Source organism: Triturus cristatus, chromosome 7, assembly GCF_964204655.1.
Source record: "Triturus cristatus chromosome 7, aTriCri1.1, whole genome shotgun sequence".
Classification (NCBI taxonomy): domain Eukaryota; kingdom Metazoa; phylum Chordata; class Amphibia; order Caudata; family Salamandridae; genus Triturus; species Triturus cristatus.
The window spans coordinates 1,750,947,287-1,750,974,957 of record NC_140590.1 but is presented as its reverse complement, the minus strand read 5'-3'; the positions used below and the strand labels follow the sequence as shown (position 1 = coordinate 1,750,974,957).

At 48.5% G+C, this 27,671-nt stretch overlaps 1 protein-coding gene across 2 annotated transcripts in view; it reads right to left on the bottom strand.

Moving 5' to 3' along the window:
* Positions 1-20,838: 20,838 nt before the first annotated feature.
* LOC146812992 (killer cell lectin-like receptor subfamily F member 1) overlaps positions 20,839-27,671 on the bottom strand; it is a 146,569-nt gene continuing 139,736 nt past the window's right edge. For both annotated transcript variants that reach the window (XM_085614662.1, XM_085614663.1), the window contains one exon: positions 20,839-22,316. In XM_085614662.1, coding sequence (XP_085470788.1) covers positions 22,166-22,316 — 151 coding nt within the window. In that variant the 3' untranslated portion in view covers positions 20,839-22,165. The remainder of the gene's footprint in view (positions 22,317-27,671) is intronic.

Below are 27,671 nucleotides of genomic sequence, written 5' to 3'. Positions count from 1 at the left end.
CCCCTTTATCTGCCCTCTTTCCCAATTCTTGGGGAGAGGTCAAATCTGAGTCTACCAGGTGTTGATGGAGAAGCTGGTTTTGACAGTTACTTAAAATCTGCTCTCTCATCATCAAATTGTACAATCCTGTATAATCTGAAACCTTACTTCCCAGCAACCAACCCTCTAAAGCCTTAGTGGCACATTCCACATATTCAGACCAGTCCTGAGTCTGTGTCTTCTGGGTATCTCTGAACATTAACCTGTACTGTTCAGTGGTTAAGCCTAACCCATCAACTAGGACACTCTTCAGGGCTCTGTAGTTTCTGACATCCTCCTCTCTAACAGTGAGGAGTCTATCTCTGCCTCTTCCTTCAAAGGAGAGCCGTAAGATTGCTGCCCACTGGTCTTCAGGAACCTGCTGCACTTTGCAGGCTCTCTCAAGAGCAGTCATCCACTTGTGGATATCATCCCCACTTTTGTAGGGGGGCACAACCTTGGACAGGTTCCTATTGTCAAAGACCCTATCTTTGTCCCTAGGGACATTGCTGCCACCAGTGGGTATAGACCCACTCTCTCTAGGTTGCCTAGCCTTACTCAGTTTCTCTTCCATCAGAGCTACTTCTAGCTCCTGTCTCCTGATTCTCAGCTGAGCTTCCTTCATTCTGGCCTCATGTTCCCTCCTCTGAGGGCTGGTCATCCTTTTTCTGGAGTGACTGTAGCGCTCACTGGCTTCTCGACATGGGGCAGGCGGTCCTACCTGCGTTCCCTTAGGTGGAGCGCCAGGAAGAGGCATTATGAACTACATAGAACGAGTTTGGATCCCTCAGGTCATAGAACACTACAACTCCCAGAAGCCCCACCGCGGAATCACCGGAAGGGGAAGCTTGCATTTCGAAGCTACAAAGCCCCGCCTCTGGTTTAGCGCGGGGCTTTGCAAACTGCCTGGACGCCAGTTTCCAGCCTTTCCCGTTCTATGCCACAGTTCCCTGTCGCTGAGTAAACCTCCGCCGTTTCCAGTTAGCAGCCTCGTAGCGGATGGGTCAACCCGCTTTTCCGCTGCTCTGAACGTCTGCGGTTCGTAATTCCAGTACAGAAGCCGCTACCATTTTTTGCCTCATTTGATTCTTCACTACAGGCAGTGGGGACCGCAGCGGTGGTCCGGAGTCAGGCAGAGCGGATGGTATTCCCCGCAGGACTGCTGTAGCTCCGTGAGCCACGTACTTTGGTCTCAGTGGGTGTCTTCCCACACCGTGCACATATTTGGATTATTCAGGTATTTAGGTTGTATTTTACTTTTGGAGCTGAGCGCGGTTGCGCTGTTTTGTTTGTTGGGATCCTGTGTCCGGATTCGGTATAGTCTTCCTGAACATTTCCCGTGTGGACTACACTGTTCTCAGTGCTGCTTGCCATGGTTCTTGGTGAGTAACTGCCGAGGTAGAATAGTAGGCGAGGGTACGCACCACTACTTGTATTAATCCCTTACTCTCTCTCCTGTGTGCATACAGAATCTTCCTGCTCCCCCGACTTCTACACATTCCCCCAGGGCCATAGAGGGAGAACAGGAGACGGAGAACATCTGGCAGCCTTTTTCTTGTTTTATCCACTTCCCCTTTCCCCGGGGTGCAGGGTCGCCTAGGAGTTGTACATACCCTATGCGCCGCTGTGCTTTGGGGACGAGGGAGGATATTCTGCTCATCATTGTTCCCGCTGACGATCCTCAGAGGTTAGTGGCTCATCACTTGCATATGCCATTGACATCCGACAGATTGCAAAGCCCACGTTTACGTGTCAGCCTGAACAATGGATACCAATGTGGTTCTTGCCTCCCTGTTGGATAGCCTTACCGCCCTCCAACAGGAATTACACACTTCCCGGGCAGAAACCCATGATTTGAAAAACGAGGTAGGGTCATTAAGAAGAGAGGTAGCGGGTATTTCTAGAGCAGGGAAAACATATGCCTTTGGTAAATGTCCCTATATCAAGGACAGTACTCTTCCCCCTCCTTCCTCTTCTATGGGGGTACCGTCACAGGGAGCTAGTTGTCTACCCGACCCAACGTCACTACCCCCTGCCCAGGGCACTTCACCCACCGTACACATAGTGCAGAACCCCGGTATTCCTTTAGCACCCCCTGAACGATATTATGGCGATCCGAAAAAATTTGAGATATTTCTCAATCACTGTAGACTTCATTTCTTGTGTAAACCGATAATCTTCCAGGACGATGCATCAAAGACGTCATTCATGATGTCCTACATGGGGGGTAACGCTGCAAGTTGGACCATCCCATTAATGGAACGAAATGACCCGGTGCTCCATAACTTTCCTGAGTTTTGTAACGAGATGCGGAAGCTCTTTGATAGAAAGACGCACATGATGGCCTTAGACAAAGAACTGATTACCCTTCGACAAGGGTCTCAAGACTTGCTCACTTATATTACCACCTTCAATCGTCTTGTTGTTGAAACCAATTGGCCACAAGAAAAAAGGACCACTCTATTCTATCAGGGGCTGCGGAGTGAGATGAAAGACGTCCTCTCCCAAGTGGTAAGACTACCCAATACGTGTGAAGAAATGATAGAGTTAGCCGTCCAATTGGATCATCGACTGCAAGAGAGAAAGGGTGATCGAGGCCGTGGGGACTCCCGTTTCCCTACACCCAGGGCTCGTGCATTTCAGGAAGATCAGACAAAGACGGCAAACGGAGCAGAGCCGATGCAGATCGGGGGGATCAGGGGCCCCCTTACACCGGAAGAAAGGGAGAAGAGGCGCCAACGTCAGCTATGTCTCTATTGTGGCAAAAGCGGCCATTTTATCAAGGACTGTAGAGCCCGAACCAGAGGACCCGACCGTGGAACAGAGGCCAAGCCACAGAAATCTGCCCTTCAGAAGACGGAAAACTAATGAACCCAAGTATGGACGGGATCGCCTCCTTGGGTTATGGATCACACCAGATCCCCTCTATGTTAGCCAACACCATTCAGCCCTCTGTGGCACACATCAATCTGAAAGTAACAGTTTGGGTGTCCACCGATAAGGCTATATGTGTCGCTGCCTTGATTGACTCCGGAGCCACCGGGAACTTTATTGATCAACAATACGCCCAACATCTAGGAGTGTTGTGTGAACGTAAAACCATCCCAGAAGTAGTTAAAGCGGTAGATGGCAAGACATTGACTTCGGGTCCGGTACGTTTTCATACTACCCCTTTGAAAGTGCGAGTGGGCGAGGACCATTATGAACTCATTCAATTCGATTTGATAGATGCCCCGGATTTTCGCCTCATTCTGGGAATGCCCTGGCTAACCCTGCATGACCCAGTCATCAGATGGACGGAACGTACTGTTTCTTTGACTTCTCCGTTCTGTCAAGAGCATTGCTATAGGAGTGCCCCGGTACGGGACAACACCATGACATCCCAAGCTGGGTTGCTGTCCACCGGATGTGAAGAGAAGAAGTTCTGCTGCTCAACCTCCCTACCTGTGGAGTATACTGACTATCAGGAGGTATTTGACAAACAGAAAGCTACCCAGTTACCGCCACACAGACCATACGATTGCCGTATAGATCTCATTCCAGGTGCCGACATACCGTGCAGTCGGGTATACGCTCTCACGGAATCCGAAACACGTTATCTCAAGTCCTACCTCGAAGAAAACCTTGCCTCCGGATTCATCCGCCACTCATCTTCGCCGGCTTCATCCCCCCTTTTTTTTATTTCTAAGAAGGACTGCGATGAGCTCAGAACATGCATCGACTACAGAGCCATAAATAAAGTAACCATTAAAAATCGGTACCCATTACCATTGATTCCGGTGTTGCTGGATCAACTAAAAGGAGCACGTATCTTTACCAAATTGGACCTCCGAGGCGCTTACCACCTCGTAAGGGTCAAAGCTAGGGACGAGTGGAAAACAGCGTTCAGGACAAAATTTGGATTATATGAATACCAAGTAATGCCTTTTGGTTTATGTAACGCCCCTGCCGCGTTTCAATTTTTCATGGATGAAGTGCTCAGAGGCTTATTGGACACTATTTGCATTGTCTATATAGACGATATTCTCATTTACTCTGCTAATCGTCAGGAGCACATCATCCATGTGAAGAAGGTATTGAAGCGATTACAACAACACTCCTTGTTCGCCAAGTTAGAAAAATGCCTGTTCCACGTCAATGAAGTTGCTTTCCTGGGTTATATCATCAATGCCGAAGGTTTTCAAATGGACAACAACAAGGTGACAGCCATCACGGAATGGAAGGCTCCAGGAAACGTTAAAGCTGTTCAGAGATTTTTGGGATTCGCCAATTACTACAGGCGGTTCATAAAAGACTTTTCAAAAGTCATACAACCTATTTCTGGTCTGCTGAAGAAAAACGCTCCGTTTGTGTGGTCCAAGAAAGCCGACCATGCGTTCGAAACGCTCAAAGAACGGTTCACCCAGGCCCCCATTTTACGGCACCCTGATCCGGGGGCGCCCTTTGTGGTGGAAACCGACGCTTCACAGTACGCCTTAGGAGGAGTTCTATCTCAGCGACATCCTACAACCGGTCAACTACATCCGATTGCTTTCTTTTCAAAGAAACTCACACCTTGTGAGATAAACTACTCCATCACAGATAAAGAATTGCTGGCCATTAAACGGGCATGTGAGGAATGGCGTCATTATCTCTTGGGAGCACTTCATACAGTAGAAATTTACACTGATCACCGCAATCTCCTTTTTCTCAAGACTGCAAAAGCTTTAACTCCTCGCCAGTTACGATGGTCGTTATTCTTTTCTGACTTCGATTTCGTCATTAAGTACAGACCTGGACCACAAAACGGGAAGGCAGATGTCCTATCACGGAGAAATGATTCTGGAGATCCACCTGAGGAAGACCTGAAGGAACCACCAGCCATTATTCCTGTCTCTGCCTTCCCTGCACAAGTGTTGGTAACCATTCGTTCACAGGAGTTCCTCGACAAATTGAAAAGTGCTCTAACAACCCTGGACGTCCCTGCATGGGTTCAAATCAATCCAGACCAGCGGAGCACGAGCGGCGATTTAGAGTACCACGATCACGCTTTGTATGTACCCATCACATCCCTGCAACAACAAGTACTGGCCTGGGCTCATGATTCGTCGCTAGGAGGACATTTGGGAGAAACAAAAACCATCGCCTTGATGGAAAGACATTTTTGGTGGCCCACGTTGAAGAAAGATACCAAGGACTATGTCAAGAATTGTGCCATCTGTCTTCAAGGAAAAGCCAAACACACCAAACCTGCTGGCTTGCTACAACCCATTCCGATTCCCCCTTCTCCATGGCATACAGTATCAATGGACTTCATAGTTGAAATGCCACCGTGCAAGGGGTATACCACAGTCTTAGTGATAGTCGATCATTTAACGAAGATGGGACATTTCATTCCACTCACACACCTTCCCACTTCCCACAAACTTGCTTTTCTGTTCTTGCAACATGTCATCAGGGCCCATGGAATACCCCGAGCACTTATCACAGACAGGGGAACACAATTCACTTCACGGTTTTGGAAAGAGCTGTGTAGCACATTAAACATAGAAGCCCGTCTATCTTCCAGTTATCACCCTCAAACTGATGGTAAGACGGAGCGGCTTAATCAAACCCTAGAACAATACCTTAGATGCTTCACCCTCCAAAACACTTCTGATTGGTTTCCCCTTATCTGGATGGCTGAATTCGCCTACAACAATGCAGAACACTCCACCCTGGGATGCTCCCCTTTCTTCTGTATGTATGGTTCACACCCAAACATGCTCCCCTTTGACTGGCCTGTCAGATCCAATCACCCCAGCATACAAGAACATCACGCTCACTTACGAGCGGTGCTTATCGACGCCAAACACCAATTGATCTTGGCCCAATCCGCTCAAAAACAACATGCAGACACCAAAAGGGCCCCCGTACCTTCATATGCTGTAGGGGATAAGGTATGGTTGGCCACAAAGAACCTCCATCTTAAAGGGGTGGGTAAATTAGCTCCCAAATACATTGGTCCCTACACCATAGAGAAAGTAATCAATCCTGTAGCGATGCGCCTATCTCTTCCAGCGTCATGGCACATCCATCCTGTCTTTCACGTGTCCCTACTTCTGCCTTGCCCGGTTACTACACGATTACCTCCTAAACCCGTTCCCATCAACATAGATGGTGAGAAAGAATACGAAGTACACAAACTTCTAGACTCTCGCATGGTCAGGGGAAAAGTGCAGTACCTGGTAGATTGGAAGGGGTTTGGAGTAGAAGATCGAACCTGGGAACCAGTGGATAATTTGCATTGCCCTCTCTTGTTGAACAGGTTTCATGCGGAAAATCCCGGGAAACCAGGTCAACCACCGAGACGGCGGTTATTGAGAGGGGGTTCTGTAGCGCTCACTGGCTTCTCGACATGGGGCAGGCGGTCCTACCTGCGTTCCCTTAGGTGGAGCGCCAGGAAGAGGCATTATGAACTACATAGAACGAGTTCGGATCCCTCAGGTCATAGAACACTACAACTCCCAGAAGCCCCACCGCGGAATCACCGGAAGGGGAAGCTTGCATTTCGAAGCTACAAAGCCCCGCCTCTGGTTTAGCGCGGGGCTTTGCAAACTGCCTGGACGCCAGTTTCCAGCCTTTCCCGTTCTATGCCACAGTTCCCTGTCGCTGAGTAAACCTCCGCCGTTTCCAGTTAGCAGCCTCGTAGCGGATGGGTCAACCCGCTTTTCCGCTGCTCTGAACGTCTGCGGTTCGTAATTCCAGTACAGAAGCCGCTACCATTTTTTGCCTCATTTGATTCTTCACTACAGGCAGTGGGGACCGCAGCGGTGGTCCGGAGTCAGGCAGAGCGGATGGTATTCCCCGCAGGACTGCTGTAGCTCCGTGAGCCACGTACTTTGGTCTCAGTGGGTGTCTTCCCACACCGTGCACATATTTGGATTATTCAGGTATTTAGGTTGTATTTTACTTTTGGAGCTGAGCGCGGTTGCGCTGTTTTGTTTGTTGGGATCCTGTGTCCGGATTCGGTATAGTCTTCCTGAACATTTCCCGTGTGGACTACATGTTCTCAGTGCTGCTTGCCATGGTTCTTGGTGAGTAACTGCCGAGGTAGAATAGTAGGCGAGGGTACGCACCACTACTTGTATTAATCCCTTACTCTCTCTCCTGTGTGCATACAGAATCTTCCTGCTCCCCCGACTTCTACACATTCCCCCAGGGCCATAGAGGGAGAACAGGAGACGGAGAACATCTGGCAGCCTTTTTCTTGTTTTATCCACTTCCCCTTTCCCCGGGGTGCAGGGTCGCCTAGGAGTTGTACATACCCTATGCACCGCTGTGCTTTGGGGACGAGGGAGGATATTCTGCTCATCATTGTTCCCGCTGACGATCCTCAGAGGTTAGTGGCTCATCACTTGCATATGCCATTGACATCCGACAGTGACCTTGAGAGCCTCTAGAGGCATGAGAAGCATTAGAGTCACCTGAGTGATTCATTTGCCTCCCAAACCCCTGGTTAAGTCCACTAGGGAGATCCAATGGGGTGACCCCATTGTCAGTCCCCAGCAGCCTTAAGTTAGCTGGGCCAAGTATAACACTTGGCACTGGGCTAGTTCTCCCTTCATCCTCACTACCATCTGTATCAGTACCCTTATCACTTTCATCCTCTGTAGTCTGATTCTCATCTAAGGGGTGACTATTGGAAAGGGGTACCTCAGTGGCATTTTCAGAAGGGGGGCCTCCTGTTCTAGTCCCTAAGGGGCCTAACTGGGAGGCTTTCTTGAGAGCTCTCTGATCTTCATCAGCCTGTAAGAGTTCTCTGAGCTCAGTAGAGGTAGGGTTCTTGGGCTGTTTAAGGCCCCTGATATTAGCCAACTGCCTGAGCTCATTTTGGTTTAGGGTAGCAAAGATGGTTGGTGCCCTCTGGGGGTCACTCTCGACAGAGATGGGTACATTGGACCCCTCTGCCCCAGCCATTGCTCTTAAGTGTGGGTGGATGTGTTGCAACTACCTAGACTTGGGTTTTCCTACTAAACCTATCTAGTAGTTGTAGTCAGGGTGTGCTACTCCCTTTGCTCTACAACAACTAAGTTCAGTAGAACTTAAGTATATCTAATCTTGTTTTATATGTACCTACAGGTACCTGTGTGATCTTTCAATTGGTAACAAAGAGATTACAACGGTAAAACACAGCAAGCTCAAATCCAACCGCTGCTCACCAATGTGAGAAGTTGGCCTGGTATATGCTGTTCACTAATTAAAGTGACCACCTTGTACCATGCCAAGCAACCCTTATGGTGTGGTTGTAAGTCAACCTTTTCGGACTAGCTGCCCTAGTGGTAGCGTAGGCTAAGCAGTCTTTGAGGCTAAACTCGTTAAAGCGTGTTAAGCAAGCTGTTTTACCATATGTAACCCCCTTTATACCAATGAAAGGACACCACACAGATATATATTCAAAATATATATGTATTTATTACTCAAAGTATCCCCTAGACTCTTTATGAGCACAGGAGCACAAATCGTCAAACAAGAAAGTATTACAATATACAGAAGTTCCACTTTATATGGATAGGCCCTGGTGGCCGATCAAACCATATACTAAAATAGTGGTATAAGTACCACGAATAGGAAAGGGAAAAGGCCTAGGGCCTCTAGAATCGCAGGGCCTACAAGGAGCTAACTTCAGTTAGTGACCAGGAGGTCCACGGGTCGCGTGTGCAGTGAGGAAAGTTACACGCGGGCTCTCATAAGTTTTCAATGGGTGCGTAAAAGTTCAAAAAGTTACTGCTAGAAGGGTCTTCTGGATGGACTACGAACTTAAGACTTAAAACACAGACACTAGAGATGTTTCTCTACACTTGGGCACCGGAGTGCCAGCTTTACCTCACCCACAGGAAGCGGGTGCATAGGTCTCGAAGTGCGTCGGGTTTCGTCTATGGATTCAATGGAGCCTGATGACAAAGATGCTGCAGACGGTCGGTCCAGAAGAGACGCGGTGGATCCAAGGGTGGAGCGGAGTTGTAGAAGACCTGAAAGCAGAGGGGACAGTGTTCACAGTCACTAGCCAGTGACCGGCGTGGCACCAGGTAGGTACCAGGCGATGTCGGGTGCAAACAGGTGATGAGGTGTAGCTTGTCTCCGCAGCCACGTGGTCCCTGAAGGTCGACGACGTCCAGGAGTCGGTTCACGAGCTGTCCCACGTAGGCTCTCGCTGTCGGCGGTGTCGGCGACTCGAAGGAAGCAACCAAGCCTTGGCAAAAGCAGAAGTCGTGAAGAATGACGAAAGCTGATTACTCTGACCAGCAAGGTCAGAGGGGCTGCTCCTTTGGAGGGAAGCAGGGGCCAGTCTGGAGCAACCAGACCAGCGTCGTAGTTTTCACGGTTCGTCGCCAAAATGGCCACTAGCCAACGGGCCAGGGACCGGGCAGGCGTGTCGAGATGCAAAGTGCAGAGGGGCCCCACGCAGATCGTGGAGATGCTGGAGGGCTCACCTTTGGTGCAGATGCTGCTCGGGTGTTGGGCTTCTCAGGACCCAAAGCACAACTTGGAGGGAGCCTCTGTTGTCGCGCTTGCAGCTTGTCGTCGGTCTTTCAAGATGGCTGGCTCCACGTGTCTCGTGCCTCCACGGGTTCCTTCTTTGCAGGGACTGTGGATCGGGCTGTGAGAGGTCTGGAGGTCCAGGTCTTGTCGGGCTCTGGGCTCGGGCTCCGGCAGGAGGCGGTGGCAAAGCAGACGTCGAGTAGCTGGTTGGTGCTTGCGTTAGCAAGATGGTCACTCCCTGACCATAGGGGAGATTTCCTTCTGTCCTCTGTGCAGCAGAGCATCGAAGTTCCCGTCTTCTTCTTTGTAGTAAGTTGATTTCAGGATGTCTGAAGTCTTAGGACACAGCTCCTACCTTTAAGTGGATTCTAGGGGCTGGACTACCTGCTAGGTCCCTCCCTAAGGGTGGGACCAGGAAGGGGGGTGGTTACACCCCCAATCCTTTGTCCAGCTCGCCCCAGGTCCGGGGCTGGGGTGCCCCAGGACCGGTTTGAACTGGCATATGCACGGAGGCTCCTTGTGAGCCTCAGGCATGTCTGATTCCATTCAAGCCCTACCTGACCAATACACAAAATCCTGTCTGGGGTGGTGCTCGCACCTCCCCTGGCAGGAAACCCTTTGTCCACATCTCCCAAGCTGGATGGACTCCCAGCAGCAGGAGGGCAGACTTGTGTCTGTGGTGGCAGCATCCATTTTGTGGAGCTGAGGCTATGTCTGATTTTACCCGGGTTTCAGGTACCGTACATGTCGTGCCCCTCTAGAAGGGTGGAATGCTAACCCCGTCACCAGAATTGGCGAGGGGTTAGTATTCCAATTCGTATGACACCTTACTCGACATGTTTTGATAAAGCCAAACCAAAGTTAGCATTTAACCGCGAGGTTCATAATGCACTTAAGAGTATATGGTATGACGATATCTGGAAACGGTAGAAGGAAGTTGTTCCGACTACTGCAGACAGGCTCAGCTCATGCCAGAGCACCATCTCACATGGAACCAAGCACTCTGCCTTCAGGATTGTTAAGGCCTGCCATAGGAGTGACTTATAGGTTAACATGTGTCCCATTTAAGGTTAGGTATAGGTATACTACACCTAAGTAAGAGGTGGTTACACCAACTTACCCCAGCTGAGTGATCAGCCAGTTGTGTCAAATTGCTAGGCCAGGCCAGGGGTGGCATAATACATGCTGCAGCCCCTGGTTGGCCTTAGATACACCAATGCCCTGGGTACCTAGTGTACACTGGTACAGGGGCTGACAGGGTGATCTAATTCCAATGGGTTATGCACATAGGGTACATGGAGTCCATTTTAGAGAGAGAGCAGACAGACTGAGACCCTGAATGGCAGGATCTCAGGCCTACTAAGTCGAAAAACCAGCTAGACACTAGGCAAAAAGTTGGGGGGTAACCATAGTCAGATATCCACCTTCCTACAACTCTCCAGATATTTCCAGTTAGAACAAAAAGACTCAACTGGTCAAGGTTAGTTTAATATCCTTGCGTTTGGGGGGGGTGTAGGGGAGTAGGATCTGCTCTTATGGTTACTGTAGGAAGGTGGAATCTGACTATATGGCTGCCCCCACTTTTTTCCTGGTGTTTTGTTGGTTTATGACTTAGTTGGACTGGGATCCTGGTATTCAGGGCCCCAGTCTATCTGCTTTCTCTGTAAAATGGTTTGCATGTACATTATTTACATATCTAATTGGATTCTGGAGTGCCTTATAAGGCCCTAGTATATGGTATACTATGTACCTAGGGCATAGGTACCTCAGAGGCCTACCAGGGGCTGAAGCATGTATTATGCCACCCCTGGGAAGCATTCCAAAATGGCACCACAGGTCTGCCACTGCAGCCTGGGTAAGGGTGTGCTTGCACCCCTTACTGTGGTATAGGCTACCTATATCACTTTCATTGCACACGCATATAAAACCTATAAGTCACTCCTATGACAGGCCATAACAATCCTGAAGGCAGAGGGCTTGGTTTTTATGTGAGAGGGTGCCCCTGTATGAGCAGATCCCCTCTGCAGCGTTAGGAGTATCTCCTCTGATGCTGTTTGTGGTGCAGCCTGACCATATACTCTTAAGTGCATTATAACCTTGCGGTAAATCCTAACTTTGGGATGGCTGCACGGAAACATGTTGTGTTTGGTGTCAAACGCTTTGGAATACTACTCCCCGCCAGTTCTGGTGGCGGGGTAGCATTCCACCCTTCTAGAGGGAGAGACATGTTCACACTGGTCTAACCTGGTAGGACTTTCCTAAGCCCTGGCATCACAAAATGGATGCCTCTGCCACAGACACAGGTCTGGCCTCATGCTGCTGACCGAAACTCCGGCAGGGGAGGCCTGGACCATAGGGTTCCTATCCCAGGGAGGTGTAACCACCTCCCCAGGCAGGCAGATGTGTATTGGGGCTGGGCGGGAGCACTCTGTGGTGCTTTGAAGTCCTGCACTGGGGGCACACTTGGTGTCCCTGTACATAGTCCAGTTCAAACCAGTTGTAGGGGCTACCTGCCCCTGCTCTGGCGCAAAACTGGACAAAGGAAATGGGTGTAACCACCCCTCTTTCCAAACCCTCCCATAGGTGGGTCCCTAGAGTATGTCCAACCCCCAAACTTAGTATAAGTATGAGAACCCAGTCCTTGCGACTTTAGATTACCCTGGACAAAACTCTGCAACATATATCCTGGACCTTCGACGTTCTACTTTAACTAGAAGACTGAAGAAATCTCCCTTGGGGTCAAGGAGTGACTCTCCTGCTTGGCAGGCACCAAAGAAGCCACTGACCCATCTGCATCGCTGAAGCTCCCGCCGGACTCCAAAGTCTTTGCATCACCAGAGGTGGATTTCCAGACTTCCCCGAGGCTACCCTGAGTCCACAGCAAAGCTGAGGCCCGTGGCTATCGTGGGTGACGTGGAACCGTGACCCCTGGACACTGTGAACTTTTGCAGCAACACTATCTTCCTGGTCTTCCTCAAAGTTGTGCTTTGGGCTCCTAGTAGCCCCAGCCTTCAGCACCTCCTGCACCGAAGATTGCTGGCCTCCACACCACGAGTGACCCGTGGGCCAGTTTCAAGTGGGATCGCTTGAGGCTCCTTCGCGATCGCTAGCCTATTGGCTAGCAGGTCCCCACGAAGGCAACGCCTCTTCTACTTGGATTTTCCTGGTTGCTCCTGACATGCCCTGACTTACCCTTGAAGGGTGAGTCCCTCAGACCTTGCTGGTCTGCACCGCAGTCCTTTCTCTCATTTCCAGTGACTTGCCGTTGCCAAGGCTTGTTGGGTCCATTCTGGTCACCGACACCGCAGCACTCAACAGACTTCGTGGGACAGCTCGAATCCTGCTCGCGGACGTCGTCAACGCCTCCTGGACCTCGTGGCTGAAGAGTCAAGACAGCCATCAACTCACCTGAAGCACCCGACATCTGTGGGCATTGGTCCATCATTCCCTCGGTCACTGGCAAGTGACCCAGACTCTGTCCCCTCTGTTTTCAGGTTCCTTCCATCCTAGATCCAGGCTTGGATCTCTTCGGACACTTCTCCTCTTCACGGCAGCAGCAGTTCTTTGCCAGCTTCCATTGCAATCGACGACGCGACCCAACACCAAAAGACACCTATGCACCAGTCTTCCCTGGGTGAGGTAACTCGAGTACTCCAGTGCTCCCGTGGGTGCTAGCCCTAGACCTTCTTAAGTCCAAAAGGGTTTGGTCCTGACTCAATTCTAAGTGTCCCTAATCTTTAAATTTCCAACCGCAACATTGCCCATAGAAACTAACGGGAACCCGTGGTTGTGTTTACACACTGCACACGGCCCCCGTGGATCCCCTGCGTCCCTACCTTGGGTGGTTCCTTGGGGTCCCAGCGATTTTACAGGCTCTAGGCCTTGTGTCTAGTTCAGTCGCGGTTCTTATACCGCTTTATTGGTAAATGGTTTGGTACGCCTCTAGGGCCAAAACGTGTATTTGTGCTATTACTGTTGATTGCTAACTTGTCAATTAAGTACTTCGAACTCCAGTCTCATCAAGAGACTAGAGGGGTGTGTTTTATCCTAACTACATATATTTTGAATATATACCTGGGATGGTTGTCCTTTCATTTGATCATTCAAGAGAATATAGACTGGTAAAACAAGCTGCTCTACATTCCTTCAAGACTTAGCCTGAAGGCTGCTCTCCATAGCTACCACTAGGATAGCTTTCAATAAAGGTTGTCTTTAACCAATTCACCATAAGGAGTTGTTTGGACTGATACAAGGTGCCCACTAGAACTAGTGGATAGCGTCAAAAATAGGGCTAGAAGGGATAGATCTCTGTCAAGGGGATCTGTCCAGTCTAACTCCTCTATAGGGACCTCTGTCTCTTCTCACAGAGGGAGGGAAACCTCCCAGGAGAGGAGAGAGAGACTGCTGAAGTATGAGCAAGACAAGTTCAACCTCAGAAAGCAGCAGATGGCCTTAGATAGGGAAGCCCTAGAACTCTACAGAGCTAGAAAAAACGGAGGGACTAGAGTCCCTTGGTGGCAGCAATTTCCCTAGAGATAGGGAGTTGCCTTATGACCATACAAACCTAAGTAAGATTGTCCCTCTCTACCAGAGTGGGGATGACATCCACAAATGGATAATTGCCTTGGAGAGGGCCTGTAAAGTACAGAAGGTTCCTCAAGGTCAGTGGGCAGCAATCTTATGGGTCTCCTTTGCAGACAACGGTACAGACAAGCTCCTCACTGTAAGAGAAGAGAATGCTTGATGATTACAAGCTCTTGAAGAGTGCTCTGACTGATGGGTTTGGCCTAACCACTGAACAGTATAGGTTGAAGGTCAGAGACACCCAAAAAACTCAGACTCAAGACTGGGTAGACTTTGTTGATTGTGCTACTAAGGCTCTGGAAGGTTGGATACATGGCAGCAAAGTGCATGACTCTTCAGGATTGTACAATTTGATTATGAGGGAGCAGATCCTTAGTAATTGTCAAAACCAGCTTTTACACCAGTACCTGGTGGACTCTGATCTGACCTTTCCCCAAGAATTGGGAAAGAAGGCAGACAAATGGGTCAGAACCAGGGTAAGGCCTAAGAATCAGGGAGGTGACCAGAAGAAAGATTCTACCAAGCCCCAAGAAAGGTGGGGACACATCTAAAGATAAGTCCACTACAGGCCCCCAAAAGTCCTCTTCTGGGGGTGGGTCCCAAACTCCTTCCTCTCCTGAAAAGAAACCATATTGCCATGTCTGTAAAAATCTGGGCACTGGAAAACTGATCCCAGTTGCCCCGGGATTGACAATAAAGAAAATGTTCCACCAACTAACACTACCAAACCTGCAGTGCAGCGGGACTTACAGAAGGGGCACAGCACTGCAGCGAGGCAGTGCAGGAGGAGCATAGCACTGCAGCAGGGCTCACAGGAGGGGCAAAGCACTGCAGCAGGGCTCACAGGAGGGGCACAGCATTGCAGCAGGGCAGCACAGTAGGAGCACTGCACTGCAGTGGGGCTCACTGGAGGTGCACAGCACTGCAGCAGGGCTTAGTGGAGGCGCACAGCACTTCATTTGGGCTCAGAGGAGGGGCACAGTGCTGCAGCGGAGCTCACAGGAGGGGCACAGCACTGCAGCGCAGGAGGAGCACAGCACTGCAGTGCGGCTCACAGGAGGGGCACATCAGTGCAGGGGGACTCACAAGAGGGGCACATCACTGCAGCAGGACTCGCAGGAGGGGCACAGCACTGCAGCGGGGCAGTACAGGAGGGGCACAGCACTGCAGCGAGGCAGTGCAGGAGGAGCATAGCACTGCAGCAGGGCTCACAGGAGGGGCAAAGCACTGCAGTGGGACACAGCACTGCAGCAGGGCTCACAGGAGGGGCACAGAATTGCAGCAGGGCAGCACAGTAGGAGCACAGCACTGCAGTGGGGCTCACAGGAGGTGCACAGCACTGCAGCAGGGCTTATAGGAGGCGCACAGCACTTCATTTGGGCTCACAGGAGGGGCACAGTGCTGCAGCGGGGCTCACAGGAGGGGCACAGCACTGCAGCGCAGGAGGAGCACATCACTGCAGCAGGACTCCCAGGAGGGACACAGGAGTGTAGTGGGGCAGCGTAGGAGGGGCACAGCTCTGCAACGGGACTCACAGGAGGGGCACAGCAGTGCAGCGGGACTCAGCACTGCAATGGGGCTCACAGGAGGTACACAGCACTACAGCGGGGCTCACAGGAGGCGCACAGCACTTCAGCGAGGCTCACAGGAGGGGTACAGCACTACAGCGGTGCAGCACAGGAGGAGCACAGCACTGCAGTGGGGCTCACAGGCGGGGCACAGCTGTGCAGTGGAATTCACAAGAGGGGCACAGCACTGCAGCAGGACTCACAGGAGGGGCACAGGAGTGCAGCGGTGCAGCGCAGGAGGGGCACAGCACTGCAGTGGTACTTACAGGAAGGGCAGAGCACTGCAGCGGCACTCACAGAAGGGGCACAGCAGTGCAGCGGGACTCATAGGAGGGGCACAGTAGTGCACCACAGGAGGGGCAGAGCACTGCAGCGGGACTCACAGGAGGGGCGCAGCAGTGCAACAGGACAGCGTGGGAGTGGCACAGCACTGCAGCGGGACTCACAGGAGGGGCACAGCCCTGCAGCAGCACTCACAGGAGGGGCACATAAGTGCAGCGGCACTCATAGGAGGGGCACAGCAGTGCAGCGGGACTCAGCACTGCAATGGGACTCACAGGAGGTACACAGCACTACAGCGGGGCTCACAGGAGGCGCACAGCACTTCAGCGGGGCTCGCAGGAGGCGCACAGCACTTCAGCGGGGTTCACAAGAGGGCACAGCACTGCAGAGGGGCTCACAGGAGGGGTACAGCACTGCAGCTGTGCAGCACAGGAGGAGCACAGCACTGCAGTGGGGCTCACAGAAGGGGCACAGCTGTGCAGTGGAATTCACAAGTGGGGCACAGCACTGCAGCGGGACTCACAGGAGGGGCACAGGAGTGCAGCAGCAAAGCGCAGGAGGGGCACAGCACTGCAGTGGTACTCACAGGAGGGGCACAACAGTGCAGAAGCACTCACAGGAGGGGCACAGCAGTGCAGCGGGACTCATAGGAGGGGACAGCACTGCAGCGGGGCAGCACAGGAGGGGCACAGCACTGCAGCGGGACTCACAGGAGGGGCGCAGCATTGCAACGGGGCAGCGTGGGAGTGGTACAGCACTGCAGCGAGACTCACAGGAGAGGCACAGCACTCCAGCAGGACTCACAAGAGGGGCACAGTACTGCAGCAGTACAGCGCAGGAGGGGCACAGCACTGCAGCAGGGCTCACAGGAGGGGCACAGCACTGCAGCGGGACTCACAGGTGGGGCACAGTACTTCAGCTGGGCTCACAGGAGAAGCACAGCACTGCAGCGGGATTCACAGGACAGGCACAGCACTGCAGAGGGGCTCACAGGAGGGGCACATTACTGCAGCAGGACTCAGAGGAGGAGCACAGCACTGCAGTGGGACTCACAGGTGGGGCACAGCAGAGCAGCAGGGCAGCACAGGAGGGGCACAGCATTGCAGAGGGACTCACATGAGGGGCACAGCAGTTCAGTAGGGTAGCGCAGGAGGGGCACAGCACTGCAGCGGGACTCACAGGAGGGGCACAGCACTGCAGCGGGACTCACAGGAGGGGCACAGTACTGCAGCGGGACTCACAGAAGGGGCACAGCACTGCAGCGGGACTCACAGGAGGTGCACAGCAGTGGCCTCCCAAACATGATATGCACATGAGTGATGCCACCAGACTCTCTGGCCTGTATGGTCTTTTGTGCTTGCGTGTCTGATGAGCACGAGATGTGTTCGAGAGATTGAGAGTGTCCAGGGGTCATTCAATAAGTGATGACCTTTCTCTTAATGCCACCCACGGATACGTCATGTTTTCTGATCTGTATCATAGCGTAATGTATTTTTTTGCCATGATACACAAAGGTCATATGACGTCATTTCCAGTAAGCTCAATGTTACACTAATTACCATTTTTGTAACTTGACAACTCCCAGAGCTTTTTATTCCCACGGTATGGTGGCAATGATGTCATTTGGGCTAAACTGAAATGAATGTTTTATGATGAATTATGGGTGGAAAGTTCCGATGTGAGCGCTCGAGTGAGGTGATGTGTACCTGTACCGTGACTGTTTTAGCAAGAAACCCGTAAACAGAAGTGAAAGAAGAAGTGTGTTCTACCACAATCTCACCTTTGTCTCACAATGACACGAACCTTCACTATCACACAAGCTTTCACAATCACTGATACGCAGATCAACGCCCCCGCCCCCTCCCCCTTTAACAGCAGCAATTCAATCAGTAGCGAAGCAAGCGTGCCATGGGCCGTGGTGCAGGCATGGAAAAAGGCCCCTTTTACTGCTGTTGTGGTAGTAAAATACAGCAATTAGCAGGGTTCAATGGGACCCTCAGGGCTCTGGACCCGGTGCACTGCATCCGCTGCACCTTTGGTAGCTGGGTCACTGAATGCAAGCTGATACACTGCACGTGCAGAGGGAGCGAAAGAGAAAGACTTGAGTGTAATTATAGATGCCCACGAGTTTCATTCTGGGGCGTTGCACGCGAGTCACAAGAGTTTCACCAGCACACCTCAAGGGGAGATGCTGTACCGCCTGTAACCAGGCAGAACAAACAAGGTGAAGGCGTGAAGCGAACAATTTGCACTTAGAAACCATCAAAGGCATTTGAATCCAATTATTAATTCCAATCTGGTGATATTTTTCAACAGGATAATCATGTTCTGCTTGCAACACCTGATATTGGGTTTACGGTAACCTGGTACCGCGCCCCTGTGACATGGACTGCTAGAAGGATATCCTTGCAAACTACCGCCATCTGGAAGCCAGGTCCCAGCACCATAAACATCAGAGAGCAAACAACTGATGCAAAGCTGTGTGCGAGGGCTAGCGGGCAGCTGATTAAGACGCAGAAGACATACGGGCAAGATGCTGCCCAACCGAGGTCTCTTGAGACACCCCTACATTGTACTACGGAGTGAAAAGATCTGAAACTCAGCAAGAGAGTGTGACCATGGGTGAGTTAGAGAGGTGTCCACTGGTGGGTATAAATCAACAAGAGGTGGTGAAATCACACCATATGAAATGAAGAGGAAGACTGGAGAAACTGAGATGGGAGAGCTGGAACAGATGAAAGCCTTAAATTGGGGGTCCAGACATTTTCCCCAATTTGATTCAGCACAAACTGCATGGAATGTAATTAGCGATTGGCAAGAGCTGAAAGTAGGTGGAGGTGAGGTTCGTCCGCTAGGCCATGTGTGCCATCTCAATCTATGCCGTCAACAACCATGGCATTGTCAGGCACAATACCAGGTACCAGAACATAGGGCCGTCCAGAAACACATCCATAGAGGTCACTACATTCCCTGAAAGCAGTGAGTCCCTCACACACCTACCAATAGCTCAATGAATGCTTCCTACGAACATGGTCCGGCGGTCGATACTGCAGAGCAATGTATCTGAAACTCAAAATATGAGTGTCTCCAAAATGGCCAGGAGCTACCAGGCTCAAGAAGAGGCCCTTAGAAGAGGACAAAGAAGGTCAATTCATAGGCCCAAAAAGAACTCTAAGATGTAGGCTACCATGTGATTCAAGTAAATACTGCTGACATGGGACAACCTCACACGCAGACGTTCAATTCAAGGAAAGGGCAGCGACTTGGTATTATTGACGGAACATGACTGGTGCACCGCAGAGATACCTATGAGATTGAGGATTATACAACTCCACGTGAAAACTGTGACCCACGCGCATGCCTTATGCCTTCATGTTGTGAAATTGATATTTCGTAATAGACGCTTGCAGCATTTTCACAGTAGTTGTTTTGGCAGTCATGGAGCATTCCCCTGATGACGGTTGTTATACCGAAATGCATCAGGACACCATGATGCTGATTTGAAAATATTTCTTTCATTGAAAACACACAGAACAAGAAAATAAAGAAGACCTCAGTCGTTGTACTGAGACATTTGTTCCTTTGGAGCGATTTTGATGATTGCTCTTGTTTGTTTCGTATTGCTTACTAAGTTTATCATGAGCAGTGCTATGTTTATCAACTCTTCTAACATTATCTGACCGAATGTTTTGAGTCATTGTTCTCTAGAAATCAGTAATCACGGAGCATTGCTCACTATTGCTTCACTCGCTTTTTTGAAACTTTGTACAAAAGTAATTTGCACCTTATTGGGCCTGTGGACAGTGCGCCTTTGACTTCAAACAGTTCTTGTTTGAAATTCTGTTGCATTCATTTGAGCCTGATGGGGGTTAATCAGGTTTTACAAGGGCAGCACCTTTCTTAAAATACTTATACTTTTTGATAAATATTGATTATAATTGTTAAAATAATTTTGGATTGCAGGTTATCACACGCTAGCTTGTCACAACCTCACAAAAGACATACAAACTAAAAGAAGTGGATTCTGAGGTGCCTGGAAGGTAACTTCATCCGGAAAGCATGGCAACCCAGCAATAAGCCAATCAGCGGATGACGCCTGAGTTCTAAACTCTGAAATGCGCCTCAGGCTTCGCCACTGAAGGATGCAACAGTGACAGAAAGGCTATCTGCAGTGACTGCCAGAGCTTTGAAAGGTACAGCGCCTCCTTCCTCCTAAACTCTGTCTCTTTTTAGGCCAGATCCTGAACTTTAAAACCAAGATGCCAGCAGTCATTGCATGGCCATTGGGTGCGGAGAGAACAGCTAGCCAGAGTTCCTTAGTCACAGTGAAGCACTGACATGTCGCTCTCAACCCTAAAGTTTTTAGTGGACTCACTAGTTTTCCTTAGTCAGATCCACCTGTTCATAATCTTTCTCCTGAAGACATCTTAGCGGTCACACCCATACCTCTTGAAAATGTAACGCAAACGTATTCAAGAGTTTTTGCACCAAAGGGGCAGGAATTGTTAAAATGGATGGTGTGCAACAGACATAAATCCCCAACCCCGCCCTTTCCTGTTCCCACCCCTTGCCTCCTAGAAACATCATTTTATATCTCCACCATACTTCCTTTCTAAATTAGAAATGTTTGTAAGAGTTTACTCTCTGAAGTTTTTAATATTTTCTTTTCTTGTTGTTTTATACATCTTGTCTGTTGACTCTTTTGTTCTTCTAATGCTCCAAAGACCTGTAGCTAAAGAGTGTTAAATATCAAAATGACTGTAGGAAAGGTAACCAAAAGCTTTAATTGAGTGAAATGCAAGAGTTGAACAAACTACATGTTCCCTCTATGGGCTGTGTGGGAACAATCCCACCAAAGCAAATGAGTTACAAGGAATGCGCTGTAGTGGGTTCACATTGTTAACTCATTTAATTCCAATGTACTTGATTCACAACATGAGACAATATCAACTAATTTAACATATATAAATGCCATTATATACCATGTAAACATTAGAATACAGTACAATGACTAAAAACAGTAGAAAGGTAAAAAAATAGAAAACAATCTGATTGATAGCCCAGAGCTATAAAGTTCAACAAAACTTACTTTGCTTTTGATATAATAATGTTGTTAAACGTAGGACAGATTACATTTGGGCAGCTATCTTTCAGAGCTGAACAATTACAAGGGAATTGATTTAAATCCTGGATCACTCCAAGACACTAAGAAGGAGAGCGCTGCTCTAAATTTAATCTTGCCCAGGTCCACATTACAGATTTAAGGGGTTGAAATCTGCCCACAACCCAAATAAAAACATATACATTTTGTAATCTTGCAATCTTTTAATATAATTCTCCTTTTTCAATTCTTTTCCATTCCACCACTATTTTATCTTAGGCCAAGCTAGAGCAGTGGGGAGCATTTGCCTTGAAATTGTTTTTCACAGTTCTTTTTTTTCAGATCCTCTTCAGGTATTAAGACTTCCAAGAGGGAACATCTCTTACAGATACATCTAGTTGTTGCAAGGCAGAAATAAAGTTATTCAATTAATTGTTTGAGACAACATTTCAGAGATAATTTCCCCAGTGTATTAGTGCCCTTAACGCCTTAAAGAAACTACTTATATACCTATTTCAATTGGACAGCTTCAACTGGTAAAGATTTTCTTGGCACACATAATCTTTTTTATCATCTTGCCCTTGTTTTAATTAAGAAACGTTTACAATGTGAATGTGTTCAATTACATATTAAGAATGTGTGTGGTATCTTTGAATTAAAAACCAGCAGCAAATGCTGAAGTACCTTTTCCAAAAACACCTATAGAACGCTTGGATACTTGGACCGTGAGCTAAGGCTTTCAGACTTGATTGTTATATATTCCAGAGATCAGACCGATTTTGGGAAAAAGTCATATCCACCTATTTCTAGTGTGGCACACTTTCAAACACCTCCTTTCTTAACCTCCAAGCGAGGAAATATCTCTTCTACTCTTTAGGAATGTTACTACCTACCTCTTGGAAATATTAACCTTTAAAAATGTTTTCAAGTATGCCAACTCAATGTTTGGCAAGTACGCTGAATCGTTTGCAACCTGCTTGAGCCCAATTGATGTGAAGTCAAAGAAGATCCCTTCATCTGCCTATCAGCGTGCTTGCACGTGTTTAGATTATCCATGGGTTAAGTTTCCAGGGTACAGTCACCTTCTTCAGGTCATTGGCTCCACATGGTATCAGCGTCTGCCATGATCTACTACAATGTTGGGGAACTCAACGGCATTCTTCTCGCAGATCCACTTATTGGGGTTGAAGCAGCTCTCCGCAGAGAATGTGTCTTTGCCCGAAATGCAGGCATGGTCACTGGCATCATCCTTGATTGGGAATCTGCAGAGCACAGATAAAAAAACATTATTTGAAAGAATTTATTGAGTTTAGTGTTTAATGAATCTGGGGTACGCTCTACAAATGAGAGTCTGCTCCATAGCAGCTTGGTGGTTGTGCCTCAACTGACGTGGCCTAGTGGCCACATTTCCAGATGTTTAGACAGGAGACCCCTTACCTCAACTCCACCAAAAAGCATGTGGTCCCTTGGTAACTACTCTGGTAATCTGTTCTATTTCCACATATTCAGAAACACCTAAAAAAGAACTAAACGTTCTATTGACTCAAGTATAAAAAAAATCTATGTTTTTGATATAATAAGTATGTGTGTTTTTTGATGGGCACAATTATCTATGCGTGGGTATCAATAAGCTGATAGACGGAAAGATTGATTCATCAGAATATGGATGAAATGGGGAGATGAGTGGGAATTTTTAGGTGGATGAGTAGGCTCAATTAGAGAGTGAGGGTGCATGGGTGACTATCTGCATGTATGTCTGAATGAATGTAAACAGTAGTAAATGTGTGAATGAATGTTGGAACGTGTGGATCAATGATGGTGATGTATGGATGATATACATGAGGACAGACAAATCAATCTATCCATCAAAGTATGAGGATGGTTAGATGGAAGAATTAGAGTTGTGATGGGTGTGTGAATGAATGTTAGTGGGAGGATGCATAGGAGAATGCTAGTGTGAAGATGGGTGAATGAAGTATTTAGAGCGTGATACTGTGTGGGTACATTAATGTCGGCATGCATTCATGAATGACAGTGTGAGGGTGGTATATGTGAGAGCAAGGAGAACTATACGGATGTATTGATGGGTGAGATTATGATGATAGTGTATTGGGTGACTGAAATAGAAGGTGTTGATGGGCAAAACATGGTGATACATGGGGATGCAGTAAATGATGTATGAACGTCTGAGAATGGATAAATGGAATTATGCAATAGAGTGAAGGCATGGAGATGGTGGATGGACGGATGCATGAATGAATGAGATGATGGGTGAGTAAATGAAATGTGATTGTATAGATGTGTATGAATTAGGATGAGAGTGTGTGGATGCATAGATTGAAAAATTGAGGAATCAGAGCCTAAGATAGCTGAATGAATAATACATTTGGGAGCATGGACATTGACACATGCATAGATTTATGAATTAGAGTGAGAGAATGGAGAGCTCAGAGTGTAATTGAATATGAATGATTATTATAAATAAGGGGCTGACGACTAGACAGATGTATGGATGTTGTTGGATGGCTAGGTTAATGGGTGAATGAATGGACTGAATAAGAACTGATGGATGGATGAAGTGTGATGTTGGGTCATTCAGAGTGAGGATGAATGAATGCATGAAAGTGTAGATGAGAATGACAGTTCAATGAGAGCAGGAGGGTGATGGATGAATGGGAGTGTGGGGATCGAAGATTATATGAATGGATGATCACGTGGGAATAGATGAGCAGACGTTAAAATGAATGTAGTGTGAGGATGGATGGATAGATAAATACTTGTAAGAGAACATGGCGATGGGGGGGGGGGTGAGAGAAACTGATTTTAAAACAATCTAGGACAGATTTACTGCTTTTCCATGCAACACAACTCAGAAACTAAAATTGCCGTGCGGCGTTCCACAAGGCGTAAAATCAGTGCAGGAGCCATATCTACTGAGCCGGGTCTGATGCTGTTGTGATCCTCTGCGCAGGCGCTCCAGGTAGGTTGCCTTGCACAATGCATGACTTCGTACTGTGGTGCACAGGTGAGCCTGCTCTGTCTAGCATAGGATGTATACTAGAAGTATTCCATTCCAGTACAATCTTCTGTACCAGGACTAGACAAACTCAAAGGAACTGATGTTTTGCATGTGGGCTGTGCTGAGCTCCAGTTAGGTTGCCTTGCATTATGCATGACTTCGTACTGTGGTGCACAGGTGAGCCTGCTCTGTCTAGCATAGGATGTATACTAGAAGTATTCCATTCCAGTACAATCTTCTGTACCAGGACTAGACAAACTCGAGGGAACTGATGTTTTGCATGTGTGCTGTGCTGTGCTGAGCTCCAGTTAGGTTGCCTTGCATTATGCATGACTTTGTACTGTTGTGCACAGGTGAGCCTGCTCTGTCTAGCATAGGATAGATACTAGAAGTATTCCATTCCAGTACAATCTTCTGTACCAGGACTAGACAAACTCGAAGGAACTGATGCTTTGCGTGTGTGCTGTGCTGTGCTGAGCTCCAGTTAGGTTCCTTGCACTATGCATGACTTCGTACTGTGGTGCACAGGTGAGCCTGCTCTGTCTAGCATAGGATGGATACTAGAAGTATTCCATTCCAGTACAATCTTCTGTACCAGGACTAGACAAACTCCAAGGAACTGATGTTTTGCATGTGGGCTGTGCTGTGATGAACTCCAGGTAGGTTGCCTTGCATTATGCATGACTTCGTACTGTGGTGCACAGGTGAGCCTGCTCTGTCTAGCATAGGATGGATACTAGAAGTATTCCATTCCAGTACAATCTTCTGTACCAGGACTAGACAAACTCCAAGGAACTGATGTTTTACATGTGGGCTGTGCTGTGCTGAGCTCCAGTTAGGTTGCCTTGCATTATGCATGACTTCGTACTGTGGTGCACAGGTGAGCCTGCTCTGTCTAGCATAGGATGTATACTAGAAGTATTCCATTCCAGTACAATCTTCTGTACCAGGACTAGACAAACTCGAGGAAACTGATGTTTTGCATGTGTGCTGTGCTGTGCTGAGCTCCAGTTAGGTTGCCTTGCACTATGCATGACTTCGTACTGTTGTGCACAGGTGAGCCTGCTCTGTCTAGCATAGGATAGATACTAGAAGTATTCCATTCCAGTACAATCTTCTGTACCAGGACTAGACAAACTCGAAGGAACTGATGCTTTGCGTGTGTGCTGTGCTGTGCTGAGCTCCAGTTAGGTTCCTTGCACTATGCATGACTTCGTACTGTGGTGCACAGGTGAGCCTGCTCTGTCTAGCATAGGATGGATACTAGAAGTATTCCATTCCAGTACAATCTTCTGTACCAGGACTAGACAAACTCCAAGGAACTGATGTTTTGCATGTGGGCTGTGCTGTGCTGAACTCCAGGTAGGTTGCCTTGCATTATGCATGACTTCGTACTGTGGTGCACAGGTGAGCCTGCTCTGTCTAGCATAGGATGGATACTAGAAGTATTCCATTCCAGTACAATCTTCTGTACCAGGACTAGACAAACTCCAAGGAACTGATGTTTTACATGTGGGCTGTGCTGTGCTGAGATCCAGTTAGGTTGCCTTGCATTATGCATGACTTCGTACTGTGGTGCACAGGTGAGCCTGCTCTGTCTAGCATAGGATGTATACTAGAAGTATTCCATTCCAGTACAATCTTCTGTACCAGGACTAGACAAACTCGAAGGAACTGATGCTTTGCGTGTGTGCTGTGCTGTGCTGTGCTGAGCTCCAGTTAGGTTGCTTGCACTATGCATGACTTCCTACTGTGGTGCACAGGTGAGCCTGCTCTGTCTAGCATAGGATTGATACTAGAAGTATTCCATTCCAGTACAATCTTCTGTACCAGGACTAGACAAACTCCAAGGAACTGATGTTTTACATGTGGGCTGTGCTGTGCTGAGCTCCAGTTAGGTTGTCTTGCATTATGCATGACTTCGTACTGTTGTGCACAGGTGAGCCTGCTCTGTCTAGCATAGGATGGATACTAGAAATATTCCATTCCAGTACAATCTTCTGTACCAGGACTAGACAAACTCGAAGGAACTGATGCTTTGCGTGTGTGCTGTGCTGTGCTGAGCTCCAGTTAGGTTCCTTGCACTATGCATGACTTCGTACTGTTGTGCACAGGTGAGCCTGCTCTGTCTAGCATAGGATGTATACTAGAAGTATTCCATTCCAGTACAATCTTCTGTACCAGGACTAGACAAACTCGAAGGAACTGATGCTTTGCATGTGTGCTGTGCTGTGCTGAGCTCCAGTTAGGTTGTCTTGCATTATGCATGACTTCGTACTGTTGTGCACAGGTGAGCCTGCTCTGTCTAGCATAGGATAGATACTAGAAGTATTCCATTCCAGTACAATCTTCTGTACCAGGACTAGACAAACTCGAAGGAACTGATGCTTTGCGTGTGTGCTGTGCTGTGCTGAGCTCCAGTTAGGTTGTCTTGCATTATGCATGACTTCGTACTGTGGTGCACAGGTGAGCCTGCTCTGTCTAGCATAGGATGTATACTAGAAGTATTCCATTCCAGTACAATCTTCTGTACCAGGACTAGACAAACTCCAAGGAACTGATGCTTTGCATGTGTGCTCTGCACTGCAACACACATGCATTGCGTTTTAACACATTTCCTGTTCTTAACACCTGCTTCAAGAAGGCATTAGTTTTGACACAAGTCTCAGTGTCACTATGTTGATAGATACCCATGGGTGTCCATCCAAGTATTGCCCCATTGTCACAAAGTAACACAACGTAGAGCAAGCCACCTTATATAGAGAAAAGGGCCCCTTTATAATGCAAAATACCTCTTGTGGTGGAAAGTAAATACCAATGCATCACTTTGCATCAGTTTCTGATAGCTCCTTAATACAGCTGCACCCCTGTACCTGAGATGGGGGTGGAGTGGTCTTATAAAACAGCTAGGGTGTCATGGACTGGAAAGCAATACATTCACAGCACATTTGACATACATCACATCAGTGCACATATTACCCCATGGTGCAATGCAGTACTAATACTCATTTCCATTCAATTTCATTATGCCACAGTGATGTGTCGACTTTCTGCAATGGTCCAGTAAATGGACACAAAGGCGCGCATGCGCGTGCGCGCACACACACACACACACACACACACACATGTTTAAACAGACAGGCAGGCATACAAAAAAAAAAGAGCCACAGGTAGACAAGCGAAAAGATGCACTAGGAGGGAACCAAAGAGAAGCAAACACACACAGACGCACAAAGGCCCAAAACAGCCATACATGCAGACACACAAGGGCAAACACACTGCACGTGTACAGACACGACACAACTGGTACTCACAGAGTTACAGATACATCAAAAACACATTGACACAGAGGCACCCAGCCACACACACACAGGCACATAAAAATGCAGACTTTCACAATCACACAGAGGCAGCATTCCACCTCAGCTATGCAGAACCCCTTTCCAGGGCTTGTACATACAACCCCCCACTGCCGCATGGCGCCACAGCATCCCCACCAGTCTCTGTTCAGTTTCTCAGTTAATCCCATCACACACCTGGCTGTGGTAATCTAATTTGCTGGTCTCTCTCTCTAGACTCTGGCTCAGCTCAGCCCTGG